The sequence below is a fragment of the Corvus hawaiiensis genome, chromosome Z (assembly GCF_020740725.1).
Source record: "Corvus hawaiiensis isolate bCorHaw1 chromosome Z, bCorHaw1.pri.cur, whole genome shotgun sequence".
NCBI classification, from domain to species: domain Eukaryota; kingdom Metazoa; phylum Chordata; class Aves; order Passeriformes; family Corvidae; genus Corvus; species Corvus hawaiiensis.
In genome coordinates, this window is record NC_063255.1 from 1831051 (window position 1) to 1855536 (window position 24486).

At 49.3% G+C, this 24486-nt stretch overlaps 1 protein-coding gene across 6 annotated transcripts in view; it reads right to left on the reverse strand.

Moving 5' to 3' along the window:
* Positions 1-19156: 19156 nt before the first annotated feature.
* The window catches only part of CTIF (cap binding complex dependent translation initiation factor), a 150025-nt gene continuing 144695 nt past the window's right edge, over positions 19157-24486 (reverse strand). For all 6 annotated transcript variants that reach the window (XM_048291353.1, XM_048291355.1, XM_048291356.1 and 3 more), the window contains one exon: positions 19157-23652. In XM_048291353.1, coding sequence (XP_048147310.1) covers positions 23437-23652 — 216 coding nt within the window. In that variant the 3' untranslated portion in view covers positions 19157-23436. The remainder of the gene's footprint in view (positions 23653-24486) is intronic.

A 24486-nucleotide genomic window follows, 5' to 3' on the forward strand; every position in this document is an offset into this window, starting at 1 on the left:
CAGGGCCTAAAGGGGCTCCAGGAGAGCTGCAGAGGGACTGGGGACAAGGCATGGAGGGACAGGACCCAGGGAATGGCTTCCCAGTGCCAGAGGGCAGGGCTGGATGGGATATTGGGAAGGAATTGCTGTCTGGGAGGGTGGGCAGGCCCTGGCCCAGGGTGCCCAGAGCAGCTGTGACTGCCTCTGGATCTCTTGTGTCCAAGGCCAGGTTGGATGGGGCTTGGAGCAACCTGGGGCAGTGGAAGGTGTCCCTGCCCATGGCAGTGGGTGGAACAAGAGGGGCTTTAAACTGTTCTGTTGTTCTGTGACAATACAAAGAGGAAAAATGATCCAGCAAAGCCAGAGTCTGTCTGCGGAGATGTGCCCATGATGGGTGCAGTGCTGGTGGGCTATCGTATCATTTGCAGGATGCACTGAAGGTTTGGGATATCTCCCACAACCCCCCCTTTACATCTTGCCCTATGTGACTCCCCCTGGCCAGGGCTGGAACACACTGAGCTGGCACAACCTTCAGCTGGACATGCCTTTCCAGGTCAAATATTAAATCGTCTGGAGACATGAAAAGCCTGGCAGATCACTTTATTCTATAAGATCTTTGCTTGCATTCATCTGTCAAAATAAAAGGCCAGGCAATGCTGTTCACAGTAAGAAAGCAGAGAAATAATCAGCAAAACTATGGCTTTTCAATACTATGACAGTTTTAGTTAAAATGTTCCAGCCCTCACCTCCTGCTGAGCTAATTTTAGCCCTCATTCAACACACACACACACACACAAAAAAAAGAACACGACAGAAGGATGCTGAGCACCACTTCATATGTGTCCCCATTCACTCATTCAGCTTTGGGGCTGGTGGCTGTGGGGCGAGTGGGAGGTTAAAATAGAGACTGGAGGTTAAGCAAGGGAGAATTTCCCCTTGTCAAGCATTTGCCAGTTCTGTAATTCCATCTTTAGGGCTCAGAAAAACTGCAGCCACAGAAGGCAAGGTGCTGACCTGGTGTAAACCTGGTCTGAGCAGAAACACAGATGAAGGAGCTGTAGACAAGGACAAAGCCAGATACTTCCCAAATGAAAGCGCTGATGTCCAGCCAGCAGGTCACTCCTGGACATGATGCCCTTCTAGCTTCAAGCCTCCAGCACCTAAATTCAGGCACACCCCAGCCTTATGGACATCTTCCAGCAGAGCAATGGTGGCCCTGGGACCTCAGCTATCATTGTGCTCTGTACAGCTTATCGGTGGATTCCACTCTTCCCTCCTTGGAAATCACCTTAGAGAAATCTCATCTGCTTAAGAGGCTCAGACATGAGGTGGTTGAGACAGTCTGAAGTCCAGATTTCCCAGTGGATGGTGGGACATGTCTCCCTCCTCTCCTTCCTAGAAAGGAATTTCTCTGGAAATCTGGGATGACTGAAATCAGTGTGTTCTTGTTAACTGTATTTGCTTTGGACCACAGCTCCAGAATCAAAAGTGCTGAATCTTCTAATGATACACTGCAACATGGTAAATTACAGCACAGCAGGGACTTTTTTCCCAGTGTTGCTGAGCAGTAATTGAAGAGTGCAATAAAGAAGGGTCAAACAATGCAATTTTTGTCCTAAATCATACTTGAAATACTGTCGAAGTGTCAACTGCTGAGGTACTGCAAGGGAAGGTGATAAAATTCCACCCTCTTCAGATCTTGGGTTTCCACACAGGAAAACCATTTGCAGGTGGTGCAGAGCCATGATCCCAGTGTCCGGTGATGCTCAGGATCTGGCTCACTCCCCACCCTCCCCGAGGCATCTGTGGGTTGTCTGCAAGCCTGAAGGGAATGGGTCCTCCTCCCCATGCAGCCCTCATGTGGTGGTTATGGGCCGGCTGTTCCAGACAGATCAAATCCATGAATCCTTGGAAAAGCTGATTCTTTATGCTGGTTGTGCTTTCACGGGTGTAAAGTTGCTCCAGTGGACTTTACCTCAGCTTGCAAATGGTAGTTCATCTGGGTATTTCTGTTTTTATCTATCTATCTATCTATCTATCTATCCCCTGAAAGGGCTTGTGGAGGAAAATTGGTAAAAAACTGGCTTAAGAGGAATTAATAAAGCACACCCATACAAGGAAACAGCATTTTCTTTGTGTTGTCTACATGCTTTTAAAAATTCACCCTGGTTTATTGGGCACATGTTGGACAGAAGATGCCAGGGTGGGGGCACACATCTAGGGGTTTAAGGGAGGAGGTTAGAATGGGCTGGGACAACTAACTGTGAGAAATATTTAGAGCAAGAAGTGAAGATGGAGCTTCTCCCATGCCATTTATCTGTGCAGTACCATGGACTCACATGAGCTCTTTTGGACCAGGCTTTTTTACAGACCTTGCACCAAGCAGCAATGAGAGGTGATGTGCTGGGGGGTGGACAGCAAAGCCAGGACTGGACCTGAACAACCATGGCTGAATAGACAACTTATGGTTGGGAGGTCTGTCCCCTGTGACCTCACTGTGTCACCAGACTTTGGCAGGAGCCCTGCTCAGCCTTGCACATAGGAGGCAGAGGAACATTCCCAGCCTCTCCAGCGACTCATTGTACAAATTTTTGTGTGGCTTAAAGATGAAATGAAAAAAACCCTGAAACACTTGAGAGCCTCTGGTGGCTGTTGTGGTTAACGGGGAAGTCACTGCTGTGTAATGCTTACCAGCCAAGGTCCCTGTCATCAGCTTCAGTGGAAAAGCCCAGGATGTTTCCTCTTGTCATGCTACTGGATCACCACCATAAACTGCCAAAGTGCTCCTGGTGATGAATTTGACCATCCTCTTGGGTTTTTTTTTTTAGACAGTCTGGTTTCTGAAAGCCAAGAGGCTCCAGTGCTCACACACTACATCTGGCTGTCAGCTGCACACATGGCTGGACTTGATGATCTTGGATGTCTTTTCCAACCTTGACGATTCTATGATTCTGAATGTCTCCTGAACCTGGTGACAAGGTTCATCAAGTCTGGAAATGTGGCGGAAATCTGAAAGTGAATTCGCTCTTCCAAAACCAGCAAAGGCTGGATGGAGGGAGAAGACCTGAATGAGCAGCTGTCCTGCAGCAGAGGCAGCTCAAGCTGTGCTGTGACTCATCCTCCTCAAGGGACCCTGTGGTGGGAACAAGGGTGTGCTTTTTCTGGGCTGGGGCATGGTGCTTTGGTGTCTGGGCTTTTGGGATGCTCACTGGATTGGTGAGCAAGGAAAAGCAGTGCTGAGCAGGGGCACAAATCTACTTCAGTGGTTAAGACTCCCTGTGCAGGGGGGTGTTGGTGTTCCTGTCCCCAGCCTGTGCATGCCTGGTGGCATCTGCAATAGCGACATATTTACATTTGGGCTGAAACAAGAGGTTAAGGATCCCCTTGCACCCTCCACACACAGCTCAGCCTGTAGGCATCATCGGGAGATTATGGGGACTCTGAGCTCCTTCTGCCAAGAGGTATTGAGCCCCTTTGAGCTCAGCTGAACCCGATGTTGCGGGCAGGTGCTCAAGGCTCTTGGCTCCATCCCTTGCATTGGAGCAGGGTCAAGGCTGAACGGAGGGCAAAATAGGCCCGCTGGGTTTCAGATCAGCTCTGAGAGTCAGATCTGGGTGGTTTCATTAGCTTTCAGCGTGGTGAAGTGTTTGCAGCCTTTTTTCGTACCAGACGGGAACAAAGCAGTGCGAGTCAGACGTCGGTGCGGGTGCTGTCGGTTACCAGGGTTACAACACGCATGGGAAAAAGGGAAAAAAATCCCACATATTGCAAGGAACTAAGTACTAATTTTGCTGTCGAGGCGATAGGCCTGGCATTACCATGGATGTATTTATATCCTCTGCCCTGTAGCAAATATGTAAGTTATTCTGGGGCATGTCCATGCTCTGGTTTGGAGCTGGACCACCAAAGACCTCCAGGGAGTTGTTGTGTGAGAGCTGAGGGGGGTCTCTTGTTATTCCCTGCAGCTGCCCAGATGAGAATGTCAGCATGAATATGCTTAAAATAGGAAAAAACACATTCTAACCCCAAAGATATCTGTTTTGCACAAGACATGCCGCAAAGAAAGGAACAGGACAGCTCAGGCTCCCAACCGTCAACCAGTGAAGGGACATAACTGGGCTCCAGTACCACACCTATCAAAGCTTGTTAGCTCAGTTTGGAGCCAATCTCCAGTGCGAAATGGGCCAGAAAACAAGTTTTGCCTCTCATCAGCAAGTTAAGCCAAGACTGAGAGGAGGAAACTAGAAAATGAAGGTGTTATAAAAGGGGTCCAGTGAAAGAAAGTGGAAACCAGACCTGACAAAGGTGAAAGAAGGTAAACCAACCTCCTGATGGGTGGTGGAATCCTGCAGAGCAGTGGGTGGGCAGGTTGCTCAGCTGGGATGGCTGCAGGAACCACAGGGGAACACTGGCACAAACAAAACCAAACCCCTGGAGATGGTCCAGCACCCCAAAATGCCCTGCTGGAAGTGGTATTTACTCCTTCCCTGGGAGCTCAGGCCCTGTGGTTTGGTTCTTCCAGCCCAGCATGCCATGGGGAAGCTGGGATGAATTTCGTGGTTGGAGAATTTTCTGGTTTTAATAATTGATCAAGAGCGAGTAGTGGGATGGAGAGGCCTCGTGCAGTGATGTGTTGCTTGTGGGCTCACCAGCAGAACCACTTCCAGCCAGCAGACAGCGTGGAGTGGGGCTGGAGGCAGGGAACTGCCTCCATCAGATGGGCTGTTCAGGGCTTACAGCCTCCACAACCGGGTGGAAGGGTTTGCTTTCATCTCCCTGCCTGCAACATCTGCAGCCTGGACTCATAAAACTTTCAGCGCTACTTTAACCCTTCAGGTTCTTTTTTTCTTTTAGAGATTTTCCTGGGGACAAAAGGCTGCAGTTGAAGATTAAAAAACCCATGCAGCAGCATCCCTAGTTGGAGGAGCTGCCAGCTCTGTCTGCTGCCCATGGAGTGAAGGACAGTGGGACCTCAACCCCCAGCTGGGATCATTCCCTGGAGGCATCCAGACTGAAAGAGACTGCTGGACTGGGACAGCATTGGTGTTTCAGTGTATATACTATAAAAATAACTTTTCTTGGGACTTTTTTTTTTTACAGAGATGCATCACCACTCTTGGCAGCAGCGAGGCTCCAGGTTTGGATTGATTTTCAGCACAGTCAAACTCAATGCTCCTAATCCAAAGCCTTTTAGCTCTTGGAGGTCACACTGAGTTCAGGAGGCAAATTTCTCACCTGGGGCATATTTTTGTTGCAGGAAAACAGATCCCTAGATAGGGACTGGCTTTGTCAGAGGAAACTGATCTCAGATACAGACCTGCTCGTAGCTTGGGAAACTCCAGGGAGATGGAGCCAGAGTGATTTTGGTGTTCAGAGCTCAGCATCTTCAAATATACCCATCTCCTTCCAGGGGAGACGAGGAGTCCAGTAAAACAACCTCAGCTGGAGCAATAAGGGGCACCGGATAATGATAAAACAGAATATGAGGAATGTCTCAAAGTGACCTGAAAGTGGAGGTGGTCAACATGAGACCAGGAGGAACAGCAGCAGACCTTGGTTATACATTTCTGTTGCAAAGTCTCATCTGCCTTTTTGAAGCTCCATACAAGGTTCCCATTTGTGGACCCTGCTTCTTGTCTCCTGACTGGCTACCAGGGTCTCACAAGCATCTGTGAGCTTCAGGAGTCATGTAAGAATAAGAAAGTGGAAAGCACAACTCTCCAGTCCTCTGAATGCAGAACTTTGACAAGTGCAGGATGAAGACTTGGAGCCTGGATAGGTGAGGGAAAAAAAAGGTTATTAGGAGTTATCATGACTTTTAAGTCAGCTGAGGATGTGGATGATTCTTTTTTTCTTTTTAAGTAGTTCGGTTGGCAGGGCTTGGCTGGGCTCTGGGACTCCTGCTGGGAGTAGCTGACGGACAGACCCAAGTTTGACATGCCCAAGGGTGTGCAAAAGCTCCTCCATCAGGCACTGAAACATCCAAACTGGAATGATGTGAGAGATTCAGCTGGTCCAAGTAAGCTGTGTTGAGGCTGAGTGCTGGGGGAAGAGGAAAACTGGGAGATCTTGCACAGAGACAAGAAGTTGTGGTGGAAATTGATATATTCCCTTACATATCCATCATTCCCTGAAGCAACAATTTCTGCCCCTCTCTGGTTTTGCTTTAAGCATTGTATCTCAGGGTCTGACCCGGAACCCTAAAAGCTGGACTATAAACTCGGGTTTTGATATGTGGCCCACGGGTGTCATCCCTCTCTCATCTCACAGTTACAGAGTGGTCCATAGTCCGTGGTGGCCTCACTCTGCCACCTCCTCCTGCTTCTGCAGCCTTCCAGGTGCATCCCTGAGCTTGACATGTCACAGAAACTCTCTGAATGACCTTGGGCAAACTGCTTCTGCCTCAGTTTCCCCTTCCTCCTAGTAATCAGCCCCTGTGCCTTTGGTGGCATCTGGAGTGACTTTCCTCCACCAGCAGAATTTGTTTAATTTAGAGGCTGGGGATGGCTTCTCCATTTATACGCCCACTGCCCAAGAGAGTGCTGGAGATGAAAGCTGAAGGAGAGCACACAGTGGGGAGGGGAGTTGCAGCTGGGACTTGAGTGCCGGTCTTCGCAGCACCTCCGTGCCAGGAGACATCAAAGAGGGCATGGCACCCTCAGCTCCCAGGCAGCGGGGAGCTGAAATGCCCTTCCAGTTCAGGCATGCCTCACAGTTTGCTAAAAAAACCCCACTTCTTATTAATCTGCGATTGAAACTGTAATTATGTCATCGCTCTGAATAGCCCCATCGACAAGTTCGGGCACGGGACGAGGCTGAGCCGCCGAGGCCGGCGCGCTGCGCGCAGGCCTGGCCGCCTCTCCCGCACCTCCGCGGCCTTGCCTGGGCTGGCACATCCCGGCCTGGGCCGCGGCGTCCTCTGCAGAGGGGACAAAACCTGCGCCGCCGTCCTGGGCGGGCAAAGCTGCTCGTGGTGGACGTGTGGCATGTGGGCACTGCCCTCCTGCACTGCTGCTGCAGTTTCGTGGCTGTCCCCACCCTTGTTCCACAAACCTGGGTGCATGTCCTGAGCGCCTTCTCCAAGGTCAGACTCTTCCATTTCATGCCTGAACGGGCATCCCTTTGGGAAAGCAGGGCTCAGCTGCTGCAAGGTGTTTAATTCGAACAGCAGGCCCTCAGTGCAGCCAAGCACCTCAGCTGGGGGGTTTCTGGGTCCCTAAAGAGCCTTGGTTTCTGATGCTGCTGGTTTTCTACCTCCCTAAACGTCACCTGTGATGGCTGGTTCTGTCCCTGCACTGTGTACAGCCCCAGGAGCCTCTCCCACCCCAGGGATGCTCAGCTCTCCTCTACCCTGCAATTCTCCCAAAAACTCTCTTTTTCTCTCTCTTTTCTCTCCCCAGAATCTTCTACCTCTTCAGGTGCCCCTCATCCCCCAGGAAGCCAGCCCTGCTCCCCCAGCCCCACACTTGCCTCTGTTTGCTCTGAAAATGCTGGTTTCAGCTTTCATTGCTCTCAGATGTTTTTTTGGACCCTATTAAATAACATTGCAAACGTTGATGTTAATTAAAATTCCTCCTAACCACTCCCTGTTCACCCTCCTCTTGTAACCCCTCCTTAAAACCTCATTCACTTTTGGGATCTTCCCAAACAGAGGCTCTCCAGACCCAGCTTTTTTTGGGGTGTTTCTCCACGCCACATCCCTCCTCTGTAAACAAGCTCTGGGGTGCAAAGCCCTGTCTGTTTTTTCTTCATCGCCGCCTTCCTATTATTTTGTCTGTCCTTGCAGCTTAAGCGTGAGGAACTTCAAAAGGATGTACCATGTTTAGGCTGGTCTTTGTGCCAGGCATGGTATCAACAGACACACAGCATCTCATGGGAACAAATCTCCTCAAGGTTGGTACATCTCTCTGAAAGATAACATTTTAGGAACTGAGCTCCCACCTGTCCAGCATTGGACCTTGAATATCTGGAGCAATGTCTACTATGTCCCTGGGTTTTGCTGTTCATAATTCCTGGTCCAGGTTTGCCCCACTTTGGATATTTGTTGTCTTTGCTGGAGGAGAAGACATCTTCCCTGCAGGAGGACTGGTCTGAGAAAAATGTGAAAGTGAGGTATTTCTTTAAATTCTGAAACACAACCCGGTTATGGAAGCAAAATAAACCAAATTTATAGAAAATGGTGCTGGAAGAGAGCACTTAAAATCAACTAACTCCATGCTAATCCCAAGGGCAATTCAGACATCCTTAAACTACCTGCAATTGGTGTTTTTCCAGCCTGCTCTTAAAAATCTTAAGTGCAGCATTACCATGTTTTTTCAGGCAATTTTTTCCAGGCCTTTATTATCTGTCTGTCACCCAGGCTGCATCTTCCTGCAGGTTAAGCCCACAACTTCTCAGCCCTTCTTTTGTGATAACGAAGGGTTTATTTTCTTTCTCTCAGCGGCTGTGTTTTACAACTTACAGTATCCCTTAGTCTTTTTTCTTTTACTTTAGACTAAACAGCCCCAGGTCCTTCAAGCTTCCTTTTTGGGATATCTTTTGATTTTCTAAGCACTTTACACACTGTCCTCCAGACTCCCTTTGTTACCAATTTACCACCTTTATTAGTAAGTCATTATCAAGGATTCATTAGACATCACTTATTTGGGTAAATGCTGTTTATGACAATATCTTTTTTCTGCTCGTTATTACAGAATGTAATAGCTGTTGTCCAGCCATCTGCCAGCTCTTTATGGCTTTGCAGAGGTGAGGGATGGGTGTGTAAGGGCAGCTATTCTCAGCACCAGACTGCAGTAGGGCCACAGGGAGCTTGGGGGGATTTGACAAGGACCAGCTCAATGGTTCCCAACTTCCCAACCATTGCTTGGGTGTCTTTGAGGACTCCATCCCCAAAGAGATGTAAAACACCCAGCAGGAATTTGGGGTTCCTCTGAGGTCTACATGGTTTTGGAACCCTGGACTGGTCCAGTTCCAACTCACAGGATCCCATGGAAATTCAGAGTGAAGTCCCCAGATTTGTGCTGGGCAGGGAGCAGCCTTGCCAGGCATTAAATAAAAATGGGTCAAGTACACCACATTTTTATCCATTCTGAAATGATGGGTTTTTTCCACAAAGACATTTTGATAAGGGAAAGCATTTTGTGCTATTTATTGCAATTATCTCTGAGGATACAGTTGACTCTGCTGAAGATAAGGAGGACCTTGGAATTCCAGGAACAGCATTACCAGTGAGATAAGCATCAGCCACAAGTGCAGAGTTGATTTCCCTTTCAGACAGAGGACATCAGACCCCCAAGTAGAGTAAAAATCTCCAGCCCTACACAAGCATGGCTAGGAATGTTTTTTCCAGTAGGAGACCTGGCCTGGGATCTGTGTGGCAAAGCACTGAATTGTTGTGCATGAACCACATGCCTGCTGAGGGTGTTTTAAATACAAGAACAACACAGCACACTTATTTTCTGCTTGAAGAGTCGGCACATATTGCAGAGGTTTTGGTCAAAGAGCTCCATTTACTCTCCTGCATTTTTAATTCAGGCGATTTGAGAATAAATTACACATTGAAATACATTTAACTGTGTTTGCGTGAGTGTTTAATGATGTCTGCTTCATCAAGGGTGATGATCAGAGAAACACAGGGTGTTTTGTGTTGGAAGGGACCTTAAGACCCTCTTGTTCCACCCCCTGCCATGGGCAGGGATACATTTCACTATCCCACATTGCTCCAAGCCCCATCCAGCCTGGCCTTGGGCACTGCCAGGGATCCAGGGGCAGCCACAGCTGCTCTGGGCACCCTGTGATGATGCCTCAGCACCCTCACAGCCAGCAATTCCTTCCCAGTTTCTGATCTAAATTACAAGTGTTCTTGAATCCAACTGTCTGAGGCTCAGTTTCAAGCCCACCATTGCTTAAAGTGGTGAGAGAAGGTGAGGTGTGCAGGGAATGGACATCACTCTGCAGTCAAGACACCTCCACCGATGATGGGCAAGGTAGGGGGCTTCCCAGAAAGCCCTGCTCTCTGGAGCAAGCATGTTGGCTCTGGGAGGGGGTGACCCCTGGGGGAGTTTGGACATCTGTGGTGCTTAGTTGTGTCCTGTGAGCCTGTTACTCGAGAGGGAGAAGATGCTCTGGCATGAGGGAAATGGAGGGGGAATGTGGGGATAGAGGTGTGGGAAGCAACATGAATCTCCTTGTGGGATCTGGGTGGTGGTGTCACTCCTTGTTTCACCTCACATCTTGTTTCTCCCTCTCTTTCCCTCCCTCAGGCCAGGACAAGATCTATTCTTTTCTAAGCTGCAGACGCCTTTGTGAAGTGACCCTTAGACCAGGTTGTTTGAGGTGAGCAAAGCCCCTGCCAGCCGCTGTAGATTAATTATTACTCCCAACCTCCTGCTTCTCAACCTTGGGAAACTGCTCTGCATTGGGCAATTCCTCATTTTTCTCCGCCCCCCCCTCAAATGTGCAACAGTCAAAATACAACTTGCCCCAGGTTTAAAAAAACCCCATTTCCTACCAAAACTGCAGGTCAGAGACAAGACCCCCTGTTGAAAAGGGCTCCATGGGTTGAAGGGTGTCCACGGGAATGTCCCCCTGCAGAGGCACAGGTTCAGCAGCACCAGGGCCAGCAGTATTTGGGAGCATTCTGTGGTAATGTTAGTGCCCTGGCAAAGAGACAAGGTGGAGTCTGACTGTTTCGACACCGAGCACTTCAGCCCTCGGCACGATTTCCATCGGCACCTGTGCCAGGAGCCAAGAGGGAGACCTTTGCTCAGCTTCCTATTAACCATTTAGTTTTAATTAAAGGCATTCACCAGTCAGCTGCCTCTGACCAGCTGGGAGGATAAATGGGTGGTCCCTAACCATCATGTCTCTCTGTTTCTGTCACTAATCTGGCAATCTTTGGTATTGTAAGGAGGGGAGGAGATGGGTGCTTGGGAAAGGAGGTGTGAGATTGTGCTTTTGGGGAGGAAAGAGAGGAACCCGCACCATGCAGGTGCACAGGGATAAGAACTGAGTGATGCAAAGCCCCCCTTGGTCCTGAACTTGAACCCTCTGCCTGTATATTGTTGTGAATGCCCAGTTTTAGTTGTGCACACCCCAGAAGGAGGGTGAATTCATCACCACAATCTACCCCAAATGCTCCAGTCCTGGTGTCACCCAGCTTCCCAGCGGGTTGGGGACCCCTGGCTGCCCATGCCATACCCACCCACCATTTCCAGGGCTGAAAGTGCTGCTCTGACAGTGTCTTCCTCGTGCTGACACCTGTCCTCTGTGAGTCAGGGTGACCAGCCTGCTGGCTGGCCCTTATCTCCTTTCGTTGTCTTATCTCCTTCCAGTAGAAATTGGATTGGGATTGGGCGCCCCGGGAGCGAGGCAGGGAGCTCGAAGTGGAGCAGCCGATGGAGGCAGCTGATAATGGCATTTCCTGGAGGCAGAGCTCTTGGGCAAGGACTCCCAGGAACAGCTCACAGGGACGGCAGGGCTGAGATGGGTGACATTAAAAACCCATCTGCAGTGCTGGATTCCTCATCTGCCTGCAAAACAGTTGCTGCTGAGATCCTGTTGGACACCTTGGAGGCAAAAAAGAGTGATGAGTGACACTGGGGACCTGGAATGACACCGTGAGGCTGAGGAGGATGGACGATGCTGGTGGCCAAGCTGCAGCTCGTGTGAACTGGGAGTGAACAGAACATCTCCTGCATCTGGAGCAGCACAGGGAAGTGAGTCACAGCTGAAGACCCAGACTTGTCCTAAAAAACCACCCACCCCAAGGTGGCTGCCCCTGGGGTGAGCCTGGTGAACACCCCTTGCAGGCAAGCACAGGAATGGTCCCTTGGGACTGGCAGTGCAGACACAGGAGGGGTTCACACCAGGCTTCCCACTGCCATGTGCCATCATCCCCTGCAGAGCCAGTGGGTTCACATCCCATGTGGTGGGTTCAACTCACCCCAGCAAGACTTTGGGGTGCTGTGGGGTTGGGGTTTGCATGCACAAGTGTGACAGTAAGGGACAAAGGCCACCAGCTGTCCTCCAGGGACCCCGGCTGAGCGCCCTGGGTGGAAAGCACGGCGGTGCCCTGCCGTCTGGGCTCCCTTCCAGGCTCATCATGGGACTCCCAGCAAATCCCCTGGGGCAATCTGATCTCCTGGACGCCAGGCACCTATCCCTCCCTCTGGCACGGAGGGTTTTCCACAGTTTAAGGTGCCAAAGTTCATTGACAGTGGTGGCGGCTCAGGCACACCCACAGCCCATGCCACCCTCCATGGGACAAGGCAGGTCACCCTGCCAGGAAGAAAGAAAACAAGGTGCAATAAAGTCACTTTGCACCCGGGCATAAAACCTTGGGGGGGGAGAAAAAAAAAAATCACCCCTGTGATACATCCTACATAAACCCCGGAAGTTGTAGGGCTGCTGGTAGACATTAGCTGGTTTTATTTCACAGAACAGTCAGAATTTATGATGAAACTCTGTCTGAAGCCTCACGGAGACAAATGACAAGTTTCCCAGTATCCTTGAATGGCTATCAAATGTGTCATAGTTAGGAGCCAGCCTGGAGGGACTTTTCCTCCAGTAAGTCCTATTCCAGGAAATCAGTCCGCCCTACGCATTCCCTAGATTTGTCAGTGATCTAGGAGGCATCTTTGTTAAAAAATTGGTGAAGTTTCTACAAACTCTTGAGTAATTTAGGAGGTGAAATAACCATGTGGTAGAAGTCTCCCGTCTGTTCTGGGAAGGGATGTTTGGCTCGCTGGGTAACACAACTGGCCCTGGAGGGATGCAGTGCCACTTGTCCCTTCGCAGCTCTGCGATGGGTTCAGTGTGAAACCTCCACGACCACGTCCTTCTGCTGCTGCTTTCACCACCTCCCTTGGCCCAGAGGGGACTGCCATGTCCCCAGTGCGAGGTGCAGAGCGCTGTACGTGCTCCCCGCACCACCCACACACCTCTGCACGGGGCCAGCAGCTTGCACAACCCACGGGGTCAGGGACAGGCAGCACAGCTCTGGCTCACGGGTCTCATAGTGTGCATCCAGGCAAGCCAACTCATCTCCACTGTGGAGTGGCCACATGAAAAATGAAGATTAGGAGAAGTGTCGGCAGAGCTGGAAAGTTGTCTGGAAGCCCAGCTGGTCAGCATGGGACAAAAAGGTGCCAAAAATCCCTTGAAGCATCTCCAGTGCAGACCGCTGTGATCCTTCTGCACTCCAAATCCACTCCAAGCTTTCCCCTTTGTCTTCCCATCCTGGGCTGGGCTGGAGCAGACCCAGGGCTGAGCTAGGAAAAGGTTTGGTCAGCCCTGCACTACCCCAGCCATAAATACCTGAAAGGGATTAAACCCAACCTGAAATGGAATAAATCCTATGGCAGTATTTGAGCCACCACATCACCTTGGACTGGGAATATCCTGAGAAGAGCCTTTCCAAGCTGAGGAGGCAGTCAAACTACAGTGAAATCACAGAAAGACCAAGTTAAAATAAAATAATCCAGTTGCCCCCCCACTTGCCTCCCTCCCTGTGAACTTCAATGAACTTTGAAAAGCTAAAACAAAACAGGGCCAAGTTCAGCCTTAGTTCAAGTTGTAGATAAAGTTCAACCTACTTGTAATTTTATCCCGACAATTCCCACCAGAAAATAGGCTCCAGCACAGTGCCCTGGGGGTAATCCAGCCCTGACCCTCACCAGCCCCCCTGGATGTCCCCAAAAACTCCTGTCCACCTGCAGGTGGGACAAGAAGCACGAGGCCAAGTGTCCCAGACACCCCATGGGAGCCTGTCCTTGGGGGTGGCCATGGTGCATCACCGTGCCATGGGGCTGGCTGTCCCCATCCGTGTCTGGGCAGGGCCATGCTGGGCTGGGACAGATCTCCAAGGGACAACTGCTTGTTGGACTGGGTTTTTTTTCCCATTGCTTCCCTTAGGAGCGTCACTTTAATCCAGCACCATGGGAACAATTAGAACCGGAGAAGAGGGTAATTAGGGGAGGAATTCGGAGACAAGGGGCTGTGCACGGAGGGGCGGGAAGAACAGGAGGAGATGAGGCTCCCTGCAACCTCCTCCTGGCATTTACAGGGGAACATGGGTGGTGGTGATTCCTGGTGGGATTTTGGGATGCAAATCCAGTGCACCCCAGGGAAAATGGAGGTTGTGGACTCCCCGTCCCTGGAAGTGCTCCAGGCCGGGCTGGATGGGGCTTGGAGCAACCTGGGATAGTGGAAGGTGTCCCTGCCTATGGCAGGGAGTAGGAGGTGATGATCTTGAAGGTCCCTTCCAACCCAAACCATTCTGGGATTCTATGATTCTAAAGTGCTTGCAGGAAGTGTTAGTAAAGGAAGAAAACTCTTGTGCAAGGTTCTGGGAACTTAAATGTGAGCTGCAGGGACCCAGGATGGTCACCTGTTCCCAAAAAGGTGAGTGCAGGTGGTGACTGGCACAAGGAGAACTCATCTTTCCTGAGGAAGGGACATCCTCAGCTGTGAAAAGGGAGCTGAGGTGGCCAAATGTTGCAGCACAGAGCTGGAAGCCTGCCTGCAAACACAGAGGGAGCAAAGGGAAATATAAATTAGAGGACAGAGAGCAAATGGAGAAAAAAATGTGTAAAATGAGCTGAAAACCAGAACCCAGGCAGCAGCACTGGGTTATTTGGGTTTAGCCCCCTTGGGAGAGCAGTGAGCCCCTGCAGCACCCCTTTAAGTGCTCAGAGAAACAATGGAAATGCAATTTTATATAAAGAATATATACAGCAGGATGTGTCCACGCAGTGATTGTAAAAACGAATTGCAGTCACCATATGCAACACAACCCCTCTCCCAAACGCTTCATCACCCCCCCCCCCCCCCAAAAAAAAAACAAGACTGCATTTATCTCTAAGAAATCAGCACAAACCCATGGTTTCTAGCAAATACCCTGCATTTTTTGTGCTTGAAAAGAAGAGCAGAGCAGCCCTGCTCACCGGGGGTTGGTTTCTTATGTGAGCTGTAAAATCCAGCCCTGGGGAGAGAAGCTACCTTTGCTGTAAAACAATCTGCCGACTGGATTTCACAATCTTTGTCGTCTTTCTCTCCCCAAGCAATATTTTTATGGTGTTTGCCCTCAAACCAGTTTTTCATCCACCGACGTGTAATTACCGCCAGACAGGTTTTGGATAACCCATCCCCTGGTGCAGTTTTTCCTCCCACCCTAATCTACCCAATCTTACAGACTTGCTTTGAAAGCTGACCTCTTTTGGACCTCAAAATTTTAGATTATCAAAAAAAGGTAAATTTAAAATTGCTTTCTGAGCTTGAACTTTGCTAATCCCCCTAAGTATCCAAGGCCAGGTTGGACAGGGCTTGGAGCAACCTGGGATAGCAGAAGGTGCCCCTGCCCATGGCAGGGGGTGGAATGAGACGATCTTTAAGGTTTCTTGCAACCCAAACCATTCTGAGATTCCATGATTCTATGATCAAGACAGGGAGTAGCAAATGCAGACCAGGATTTATTTTGGGTTTTATCCCAGGGAGGAAAAAAAAAAGGAAAAAGTGCCAGTGAAAGATAATTTGGCCCTGGTTGACAGATGGGACCGGGGGAAGCCCCAGCTCAGCCGACACCTGACCATAGCTCATGACCCACCTGTGCACTGCACCCTAGCTCTGCACAGGGCACGGGACTCTGTGCCAGGAAAGCCCAGGCTCCTGCGGAGCTCCCTGTTTTTAGTTTTAAAGGTAAAAGAGCACTGCTTGCTGCCCACCTCCACCCACAGGACAACGGCCAGAAGGAACGCCTCCCAGGTGTCTGCATGAAGCAAGAGCAGGTAGGATTTGTCCCTTGGACTAGGAAACCTGGGTGCTCCATTTGTACATTCAAGCCCCGCCCCCCCCCCCCCCAAAATAAAACCCAGGCTTGGTGCTGTCTGTAGAAGTGTGGAAATGGTCTTCATAACGACCCACTTGGACTTTGCACAGGTCCTAGATGCCATGGAATCTAATGGACCCCTGTCTTGGCCTGCCCATAGCAGGGGGATGGAACAAGATGATCTATAAGGTCCCTTCTGACCCAAATCATTCTGGGATTCTGTGATTCCACGAGCTCTCCTGCCCAAGCAGACCCTCACTGCAGCCCAGTTCCTCAGACAGCTGTTCCCACACCTCCACCAGTTGCAGGGATCTGTTCCAAGACCTGGTTTCTGCTCACAGCTCCACCACCAGCGACTGTCGTGGGGTCACCAGCAGCACTAGCAGGGTCTGTGCAGTCCTACCCCATCTTCACAGGATCATTTAGGTTGGAAAAGCCTTCCAAGATCAGTCCAACCTGTGATGAATCCCCACCTTGTCACTCAGCCAAGAGTGCCACATCCAGTTATTCCTTGGACACCTCCAGGTATGGGGACTCCACCATCCCTGGGCAGCCCCTTCCAATGTCTAACCACCCCTTTCCATGGAGAAACTCTTCCTGATGTCCAACTTGAAGTCTTGGCTGCAAGGCCACATGTCATGCATTTGGACATCAAGAATGACATGCGGGGACAGAAATGCTGATGCATTTTCCTCTGGCAGGGCTAGGAGAAGAGCAACAGAAGCTGAAGCAAGCCCAGGACCACTCAGCACATGGCAAAGGTGATTTCTCCCATCAGACTGTTGCCATCTCCTGGCATCACTTCCCTGAAGTGGAAACTTCTGATGGGAAAGCTCTGTGGGAAGTTATTGAAAAGGTCTGAGCTAATAAAACCCAATTTGTTTAAATGTTATTGCTACAGCAACACAACATACATTGAAACAAAACGCTTTGTTTGGTGAAAAACCAGGATGATTTAGGACAGAATGCAATTCTGAAATCTTGGTGTTTCTCTTGATGGGGACTTTGCATTTTTTCACCATTGACTCTGGGGCAGACAAAACCGAACATCCATTTCTGGGACCATCCATCCTCGAGACTTCACACTCACCTGTATCTGCAAAGATAAGCACAGTGACCCCTCCAAGAGGTACAGGCAATGTCTGCATTCCTGAAAATGTTTATTAGTATTAGTATTTCTTGCAGAAATCTTTCTCTAGGAGTTCAGAGAAGTCCTGGGGAGCAGGACAGACATCAAGCTTGGCTCAGTAGTCACATTTGCGTAGCCACACAAGTCTCCAGCTTTGTAACTGGGGATCCTAGTGTGGGATACAAAAGGAAGAGGCCACATAGTCTTGCAATGTGCATTATTGTTTTAATATCACTATTTTTCTTGCATCCCAAGCAATAATCACTAAAGCTACAGTTCAGATGGCAAACAGAGCACCAGTGCAGTTACATTAAGGTTACTTATCTTTGTTGCCCATTTTGCCACCAGAAGGAGCATTTAAAAACTCAACACCCAGCACAGATGTGGAGCTGCTGGAAGAGGAGAACATCCTGCATCTCAGCTACCTGCAGGTTTGCCATGTTTTAGGGAAGCCAAGCAATCCTACTCTGATCCGTGGAGTGTTTATTTGCTGCTGTCTGGGTTTTTGGCAGACACAAGGAATTCACAGAAATATTCCTGCATCTTGAAAGCTTTGTCTCTGTAGCGATGCCCATCCATCTGCTCCAAATCTTGTGCTACTGCAGGTTATTTTCTCATTTAATATATCTTGGTGGTCCCAGGGGCCCCAGGGATCGTCTCTGCTCTTGGCTTATCTGCTCCTAGCCAAACTCCAGTGCTGATAAACTCTTCCCAGAGCTGGTCCAGATGCTCAAACCCCTGATTAGGAACAGGCCAAACTCCAGCTCCAGCACACCCCAGAGCTGTAGGGTCTGGCTGCAGGTTGGGGCTCATGATGAGTATGTTCAGGGGTGGATCCTTGGAAAAGGTGGCACATGGTCAGGTATGGTATTTCATAGAATCCCAGACTGGATTGGGTTCGAAGGGACCCTGAAGAACCCCTTGTTCCACACCCTGCCATGGGCAGGGACACATTTCACTATCCCACATTGCTCCAAGCCCCATCCAGCCTGGCCTTGGACACTTGCAGCCACAGCTGCTCTGGGCACCCTGTGATGATGCCTCAGCACCCTCACAGCCAGCAATTCCTTCCCAGTTTCTGATCTAAATTACAAGTGTTCTTGAATCCAACTGTCTGAGGCTCAGTTTCAAGCCCACCATTGCTTAAAGTGGTGGGAGAAGGTGAGGTGTGCAGGGAATGGACATCACTCTGCAGTCAAGACACCTCCACCGATGATGGGCAAGGTAGGGGGCTTCCCAGAAAGCCCTGCTCTCTGGAGCAAGCATGTTGGCTCTGGGAGGGGGTGACCCCTGGGGGAGTTTGGACATCTGTGGTGCTTAGTTGTGTCCTGTGAGCCTGTTACTCGAGAGGGAGAAGATGCTCTGGCATGAGGGAAATGGAGGGGGAATGTGGGGATAGAGGTGTGGGAAGCAACATGAATCTCCTTGTGGGATCTGGGTGGTGGTGTCACTCCTTGTTTCACCTCACATCTTGTTTCTCCCTCTCTTTCCCTCCCTCAGGCCAGGACAAGATACAGGCATTTCAGTTAGACAAAAATTAATTGCCTTTGGCTTGAGAAGAGCTTTCCAAAGGAGACCTCGTAGTACACCTGGTTTTTCTGAGATTGGCTCAGTTGGTATTCCTGTATGGGCATTCACTTAAGAGCTGGACTTGATGGCCCTTGTGGGTCCTTTCCAACTCAGAATATTCTGTGATTTTGTGATAAACATCTTGAATATCATTTTGAAAGACTATTTTTAACAGGCAGCAGTGGTTGGTGAGCCCTCATTGCTGTAGCACTGGGTGGAATGGATGTGATTAAATCAGGGGGATCCTCTAACAGACCCCCAGGCTCAGCTGAGGTAGGACACAAAGAGATGGGAAATTTGCTTTGGGCAGAGGATGGGGAGCAGGGGAGGGGGCAGCAGTGGAGGCAGATCAGGAGAGGGGCTCAATCCCTCATCCATGGAGCTCTGAGCCCTTTGCACCATTCCCAAAGCTTTCACCCTCACCCCTGTGAGAAGTGATGGGGATAGGGACCAAGCCCCACAGGAGGAGAAGCAGGATGTGACCTGGCACCAGGAGCACTGAGCTGTCCCCACGGAGCCCTCCTGAGCTGCACCACGAGGGATATTCTGCTCCCACCCACCCAATATTCCTTTCCTTCCATCCTGAACTAAAGGACGGCCCCTCCCAGAGCAGGAGAAGCGACAGCGCGTACCCACAAAGAGATGGGGAAATGTCAAGCTTTAAACATTTATTACTCAGATGATGCATTTTATAGCATACAGTGGGTCTGGATGTTCTATAAACAAAGACTGAATTACCACAAAGAGTTATGAGCTCCCTTGTTTTAACAGTCTCTGAAATGCTGAAAACGATGAGTTTGTGATTTCTCTAAGTATGACTATCTAGTCTTTACTCTCCCCAAAACATTTTTCTTTTTTTGAAATTAAAAAAAAAAAATTTAAAGCGCTTAGTTTAACAAATATGATTAAATTAAAAATGTCGCTTTTTCAAATGCAAATAAATACATTTAAAAAAAAAAAAGAAGAATTGCTAGCATTAACTTCGTGTTCTGCAGGACACCGCAGCTCCCTTGGCTATCACCAGTGGACTTTGCAACCTTTAGTATCACTTCTTCTGAAAAAATACTGAAAACATCACCAGGACTGCCTAATAGCTACCACCAAGAAGAGCAAAATTAGTGTAAAGCCATAAAATACCCAGCAGGGAAATTAAAAAAAATCATATTTAAGATTTTGAGAGATCTCCAAGTGAGGGGTGTTATAAAAATAAGCATGAAAATAAATCATAAGTTATTCTGACAAGTTTTCTTTCAAAGCCATCAATCATGCCAAGAATAGATACTAATTAATCTCCTTCAGGGGAAGAGGGGAACCAAGCAAATCACTTACTTTTCCTTTTTTTTCTCCCCATTTTTTTTTCACCTCCATATACACATGAGTTCTCCGAACAGCAGTGGAATCCCTCAAGGGGAAACCAAACAAGTCACTTTCTGTGTAGCAAAACCCATCAGTTTGGAAAGATTTTTACCAGGAATGAGGTGAATTAGACTCTGGGGAGCCTGGCAAGGAGTCAGCAAACCTGCTCTCCATCCCAGGGAGATGGGCACAGAGGTGATGCTGCAGCCACTCGCCTCCACACCACCCCGACGTTTGGCCCCACACACATTTGGCCTGAGAGGGTTATTTTCCCCTTTGCTGATGTAGTTGTATGGGGACAACACAGTAAAACCCCACACAGATACTTTTATTGAGCAGCAAAATGGAATCTGGCTGATCTGGGGAGACGTAGCCAGTGGTTTTGCGCCTAAAAACACGTTGGAGAATTACGCTCTTTGGCGACCGTTTCTAAAGTAAGCCAAAAGATGGGGGGGAAAAAAAGGGGAAAAAAAAAAAAAGAGAAGAAAACACTCCAGGATCCTCAGGTGCTCTCACCCAAAAAATTCCCCAGCACTGTTCCCCATCCTGCCCATCAAATGTCCTTGTGGTGCCTCTTTTCCCAACACAGTACTCTGGTGAATGATGTCATGTGCCCGCAGGCTTCCTACGGATGGACTTCAGAAAGATACCACTGGCAGCATGTAATTTTTGGGAAAAAAACGCCATTTTTGGTCAACATTTTGATTCTCGGACATCAACAGAGTGACTGATGTACCAGTTAATGGCTGGACGAATGTATGTTAATAGCAGAGATAAATGGCAAGACATTAAAAAACGACGGATTTCACATAAAAGTTCCTCATTTCCAGTGTTGGAAGGGAAAGTCATGGGCCAAGCCAGGTCAGTGGGGGTTGCAGGATTGCCCACAATGAGAAAATTGAATAAACTCTCACAGCAGGTAGGGTTAGGGAAATGCTTTAGGAGAAATACTGCTCAGTGGCTTACACTTTGACTCTGAATGCCTCCTGATGCACTGATGGGTGAAAATTCAAGTTTTTAGAAACAACATCCCCAATTCTTTGTGTTTTTCTTTTCTTTTTTCTTCTTTCACTACAATCCAAGAAAAAATTCTGTGGGAAGTGAGAATCTGCAGGGGCCAGAGTGGCAGTCTGGATCACTGCTGGCGGGATCCCTGGCACCCCAACCCATCAGGCTGCAGTCCCTGCTAGAGGACTTCTCTGTTCATAAAAAAAAAAAGAAAAAAAAAATCAAGACAAAACTGTTTTTCAGGCCTTCTCCCAGAAGACTGACACTGTGCCTAAGTGCACTGTGATGGGTGTTATATCCCCTTCTCCTCCACTCCTTGAGAATTCAGGGAGCAGGAAAAACAAAGAGCAATGGGCACAACCCTGAGCCTTGTAATACTGATGGGCTTTGCCGCCTTAATGAAGTTCATCTGCTCATTAATACTATCAAACCACATTGCTACTAACGAAGCTGACCCAAAGCAAGGCGCCGTCACCATGCGAAGCTCCTGGGCTTGAGTTAGTGAAGCAAAAGTTAATTTTTCCGGACAATTCCAGGGCACTCAGCAATCATTTTGCTGCTTTCTGGGTAGACAGGAAAACTGAAGCTCCTGTTTCCAGCTCGCTCCTCTTGCTCCAGGTGCAGAATGAAAACTGGATCAGCAGACAACCAGATGAAAATTCAGATAATATTGAACTGCAGCATCATGACTCTCACCCCCTGCAATGCATTTTCTGCTGAAAATTTCTGCCCTTTGAATTTTGCAGCAAAAGCTTCCTCCCCATCGCAGACAGACCAACACATTCATAAGGCACCCGAGAACATACTGCACATCCAAGGAGGTCGGGGTGAAATCTCTCTTCTCTACAAGCCACCAGAAATGCAACGTTTTGCTTTGAAAAATGGGTTTGAGCTGCTGAGTTCAGGCCCAGCCTGCCTGGTCCAGGGTCCGTGTGTGCCATCCTTGCGGCACAAATTCTCTTACCATCATAAAGGAAATAAACTGAGCAGTGAGAAGAAACCAGGATGGGCTGACGGCATCGTGCCTTCCTCGGCTCCTGCACCCTCACTAGGCTTCACTGGAAAAAGCACCTGAAGGGATTTCCCAAGTCAAAGTGTTGCTAGATCAGCAAATAAGGAGCCCACTGCGTCTTCTTCACGATTCAAGCGTTGCCCTGGCCCAGCCTCTCACCCTCCAGGTGGCACCTCACCACCGTCCCCCACAGCCGTCCTCTCCCTCGGGATGCTCCAGCATGGAGCCATGAGGGGATCCTGGAGCAGCCTGGGGATCCCCGAGCACACTCTGCCTCTCTGAAGATGTCCCCCATGCCTTGATGACACTGCACCACTTACACGGAGCGCGGGACAGAGCTGCTCCTGCACACTGCACACCTAGGAACGCTGGATAGCATATTCAGCTAGTTAGAAGCCAGGCTCAAAACTTCTATTTTTGGCTTTTTCTATTTTTCCTTCTTCTTTTTTCCTCTTTTTTTGCTATGCACTGCTTGTCTTCTATTTACCAGTCTCCAAAGAACATCAAACCTTCATTTCTCCCTTGCCCTGTACATTATTAGGCCCAACTACAACAGGCCTGGATTTAAATGTATAATTACAACCATGACAGTAATAACAATAAAGCACTCCTTCAATGGAAAAAAAGAATTATTACAAAGAAAAGTTAAATGATTATAGTGGCTGAGGAATAATGGCGACTTGAACAGCAAGAGCCACAGAATCCCCTGTTTTTAGAGCCCCCAGCTCAAAGGACACATTTCTCAATCCACCGAGGAGGTTACTGGCAAGATGATGGTGGCTATGTAACTTCTGCAGTGGCTTTAGGACTCCTTTAAAACACTCCTTCTGCTTCAAGCATCTTCACATAAACCGTTACCCAGCTCGAGAGAAGGCGCTGCTCTCCCCGTCCCCAAGCCGCTCACAACTGTCCGTCCAACAAGACAATAAGATAAGAAGAAATTACGAATGCTCGAGAAAAAGAAAACCCAGTGCAAATAAGAAAGTTGTCCCGCTCTCCAATCTGCCTCTGAAGGGGTGGCGGGTAGGTGGGGGAACACACAGAAAGTCGAAAACAAGAGAAGGAGGGGGGGAACCTAACGCAAGCCCCGCTTGACAAAAGCCATCAATTATGAGCGTCTGGTGTAGTGTGTGCCTGGCTTTGTCCTCCCGAGACATCTGCTGCCTGCTGTCTCCTGCCAGTTGGCCAGGGCAAGGCAGGAGGACGGCGTGAAAACAATACTAGCCCCCACTTAGATTATTTTTTTTTTCCTCCTTTTCCAAATTCTCTGTCTTCTTTCGAAAGCCAAACAATAACCCGGCGGGATGCGCTGCTGCTGCTTGAGCAATGAGTTCAGAAAAAGAAACCCCTAAAACAAAACCACGGCAGGGAGGAGGGGTGGCACTTGGCGACGCGGCTGAAAAAGAAACATGCTGCTCCCGCCCCACCCCACGAACGTATTCTCAAGCATGCTGGGGTTTGGTCTGCTGGGGGATTTAAATCAGAAAAGCTCTTGCCGGGTCCCATCAAGGCGCACGTCTTCATCTCGTCCCTTACCACCCCACCTTGCCCTGCCCCTCAAGCCGTCAGTTTTTGGATGGTCTTGTTGTAGTACTGCGTGATGGTGGGCGTCAGGGGGTTCCAGTTGTTGGCGTGCAGCTCGATGACCTCCAGCAGCAGGGACCTGGTCAGCATAGACTCGGAGGGACACAGCATCTTGTCGCGCGCTATCGCCAGCAGCTCTGTCATCATCTCAGGCAGCTGCTCCTCCAGCAGCCGGCCGGTGCTCTGCAGCTGTTGGGAGAAGAAGGGGTCAACCATGGATTACTGATCCTTGTGGGTCCCTTCCAGCTTGAGATAGTCTATGATTCTATCACTCTATGGTATTGGAACACCCCTCTGGCTTTTTACAGACACCTCCCGTCCCTTTGGTTTTCCCCTGCCTGGTGCAGGCAAGGTTAAAGGCGTCGTGGCTTTTGAAAACCAAAACCACCCAGCAGCAGGCTCCAAGAGCTGAACACGAAGGGCGAGGTTCTCAAAAGCATCCGCACCAGGCTGCTGGAGGAGTGAATGGTTCAGCTCCCACTGACTTCAAAGGTGGCAGCGACGGATTGCTTTTGAAAAAAAAAAAAAAAATCCCACCTAAAAATCATGCTATTGCCAAAACAAAGTGCAGGCTGTGATGTGGTATTCCTGCCTTCTACCTGGCCCTTCATTTACTCGCTGATTCAGAGCTCCCAGTGACTCCCAGTCATTAGCTGGAATAAGCAGAACGCTCCTGTGTGCATAACAAATCCTGCCCTGCCGAGATCTGCATTTATACTTGTGCTGCTTTGCTGAAGACAGCCAAAGGCTTTTTCTAAAACAATTACTCCTTGGAGAGCCTCCATGAAGCAGTGCAGAGAAGGTCCAAGTCTGGGGCGGACAGTGATAAGTCCACCATCACGGAGGTCTCCACAAAACAGAGCTCCCCAAAGTCCTCACCTTAAAAATCAAACCCTCCTCCTTGTCTGCTTTGCTGAGTTTTAACTATTCAGGCTGCAACTTCAACCACTCTCTGCAAGAAAAGCATCTATCTCCGTGGGCCAATCACTTCCCAAAAAAGTAACCAATAAAACTGCTATATTT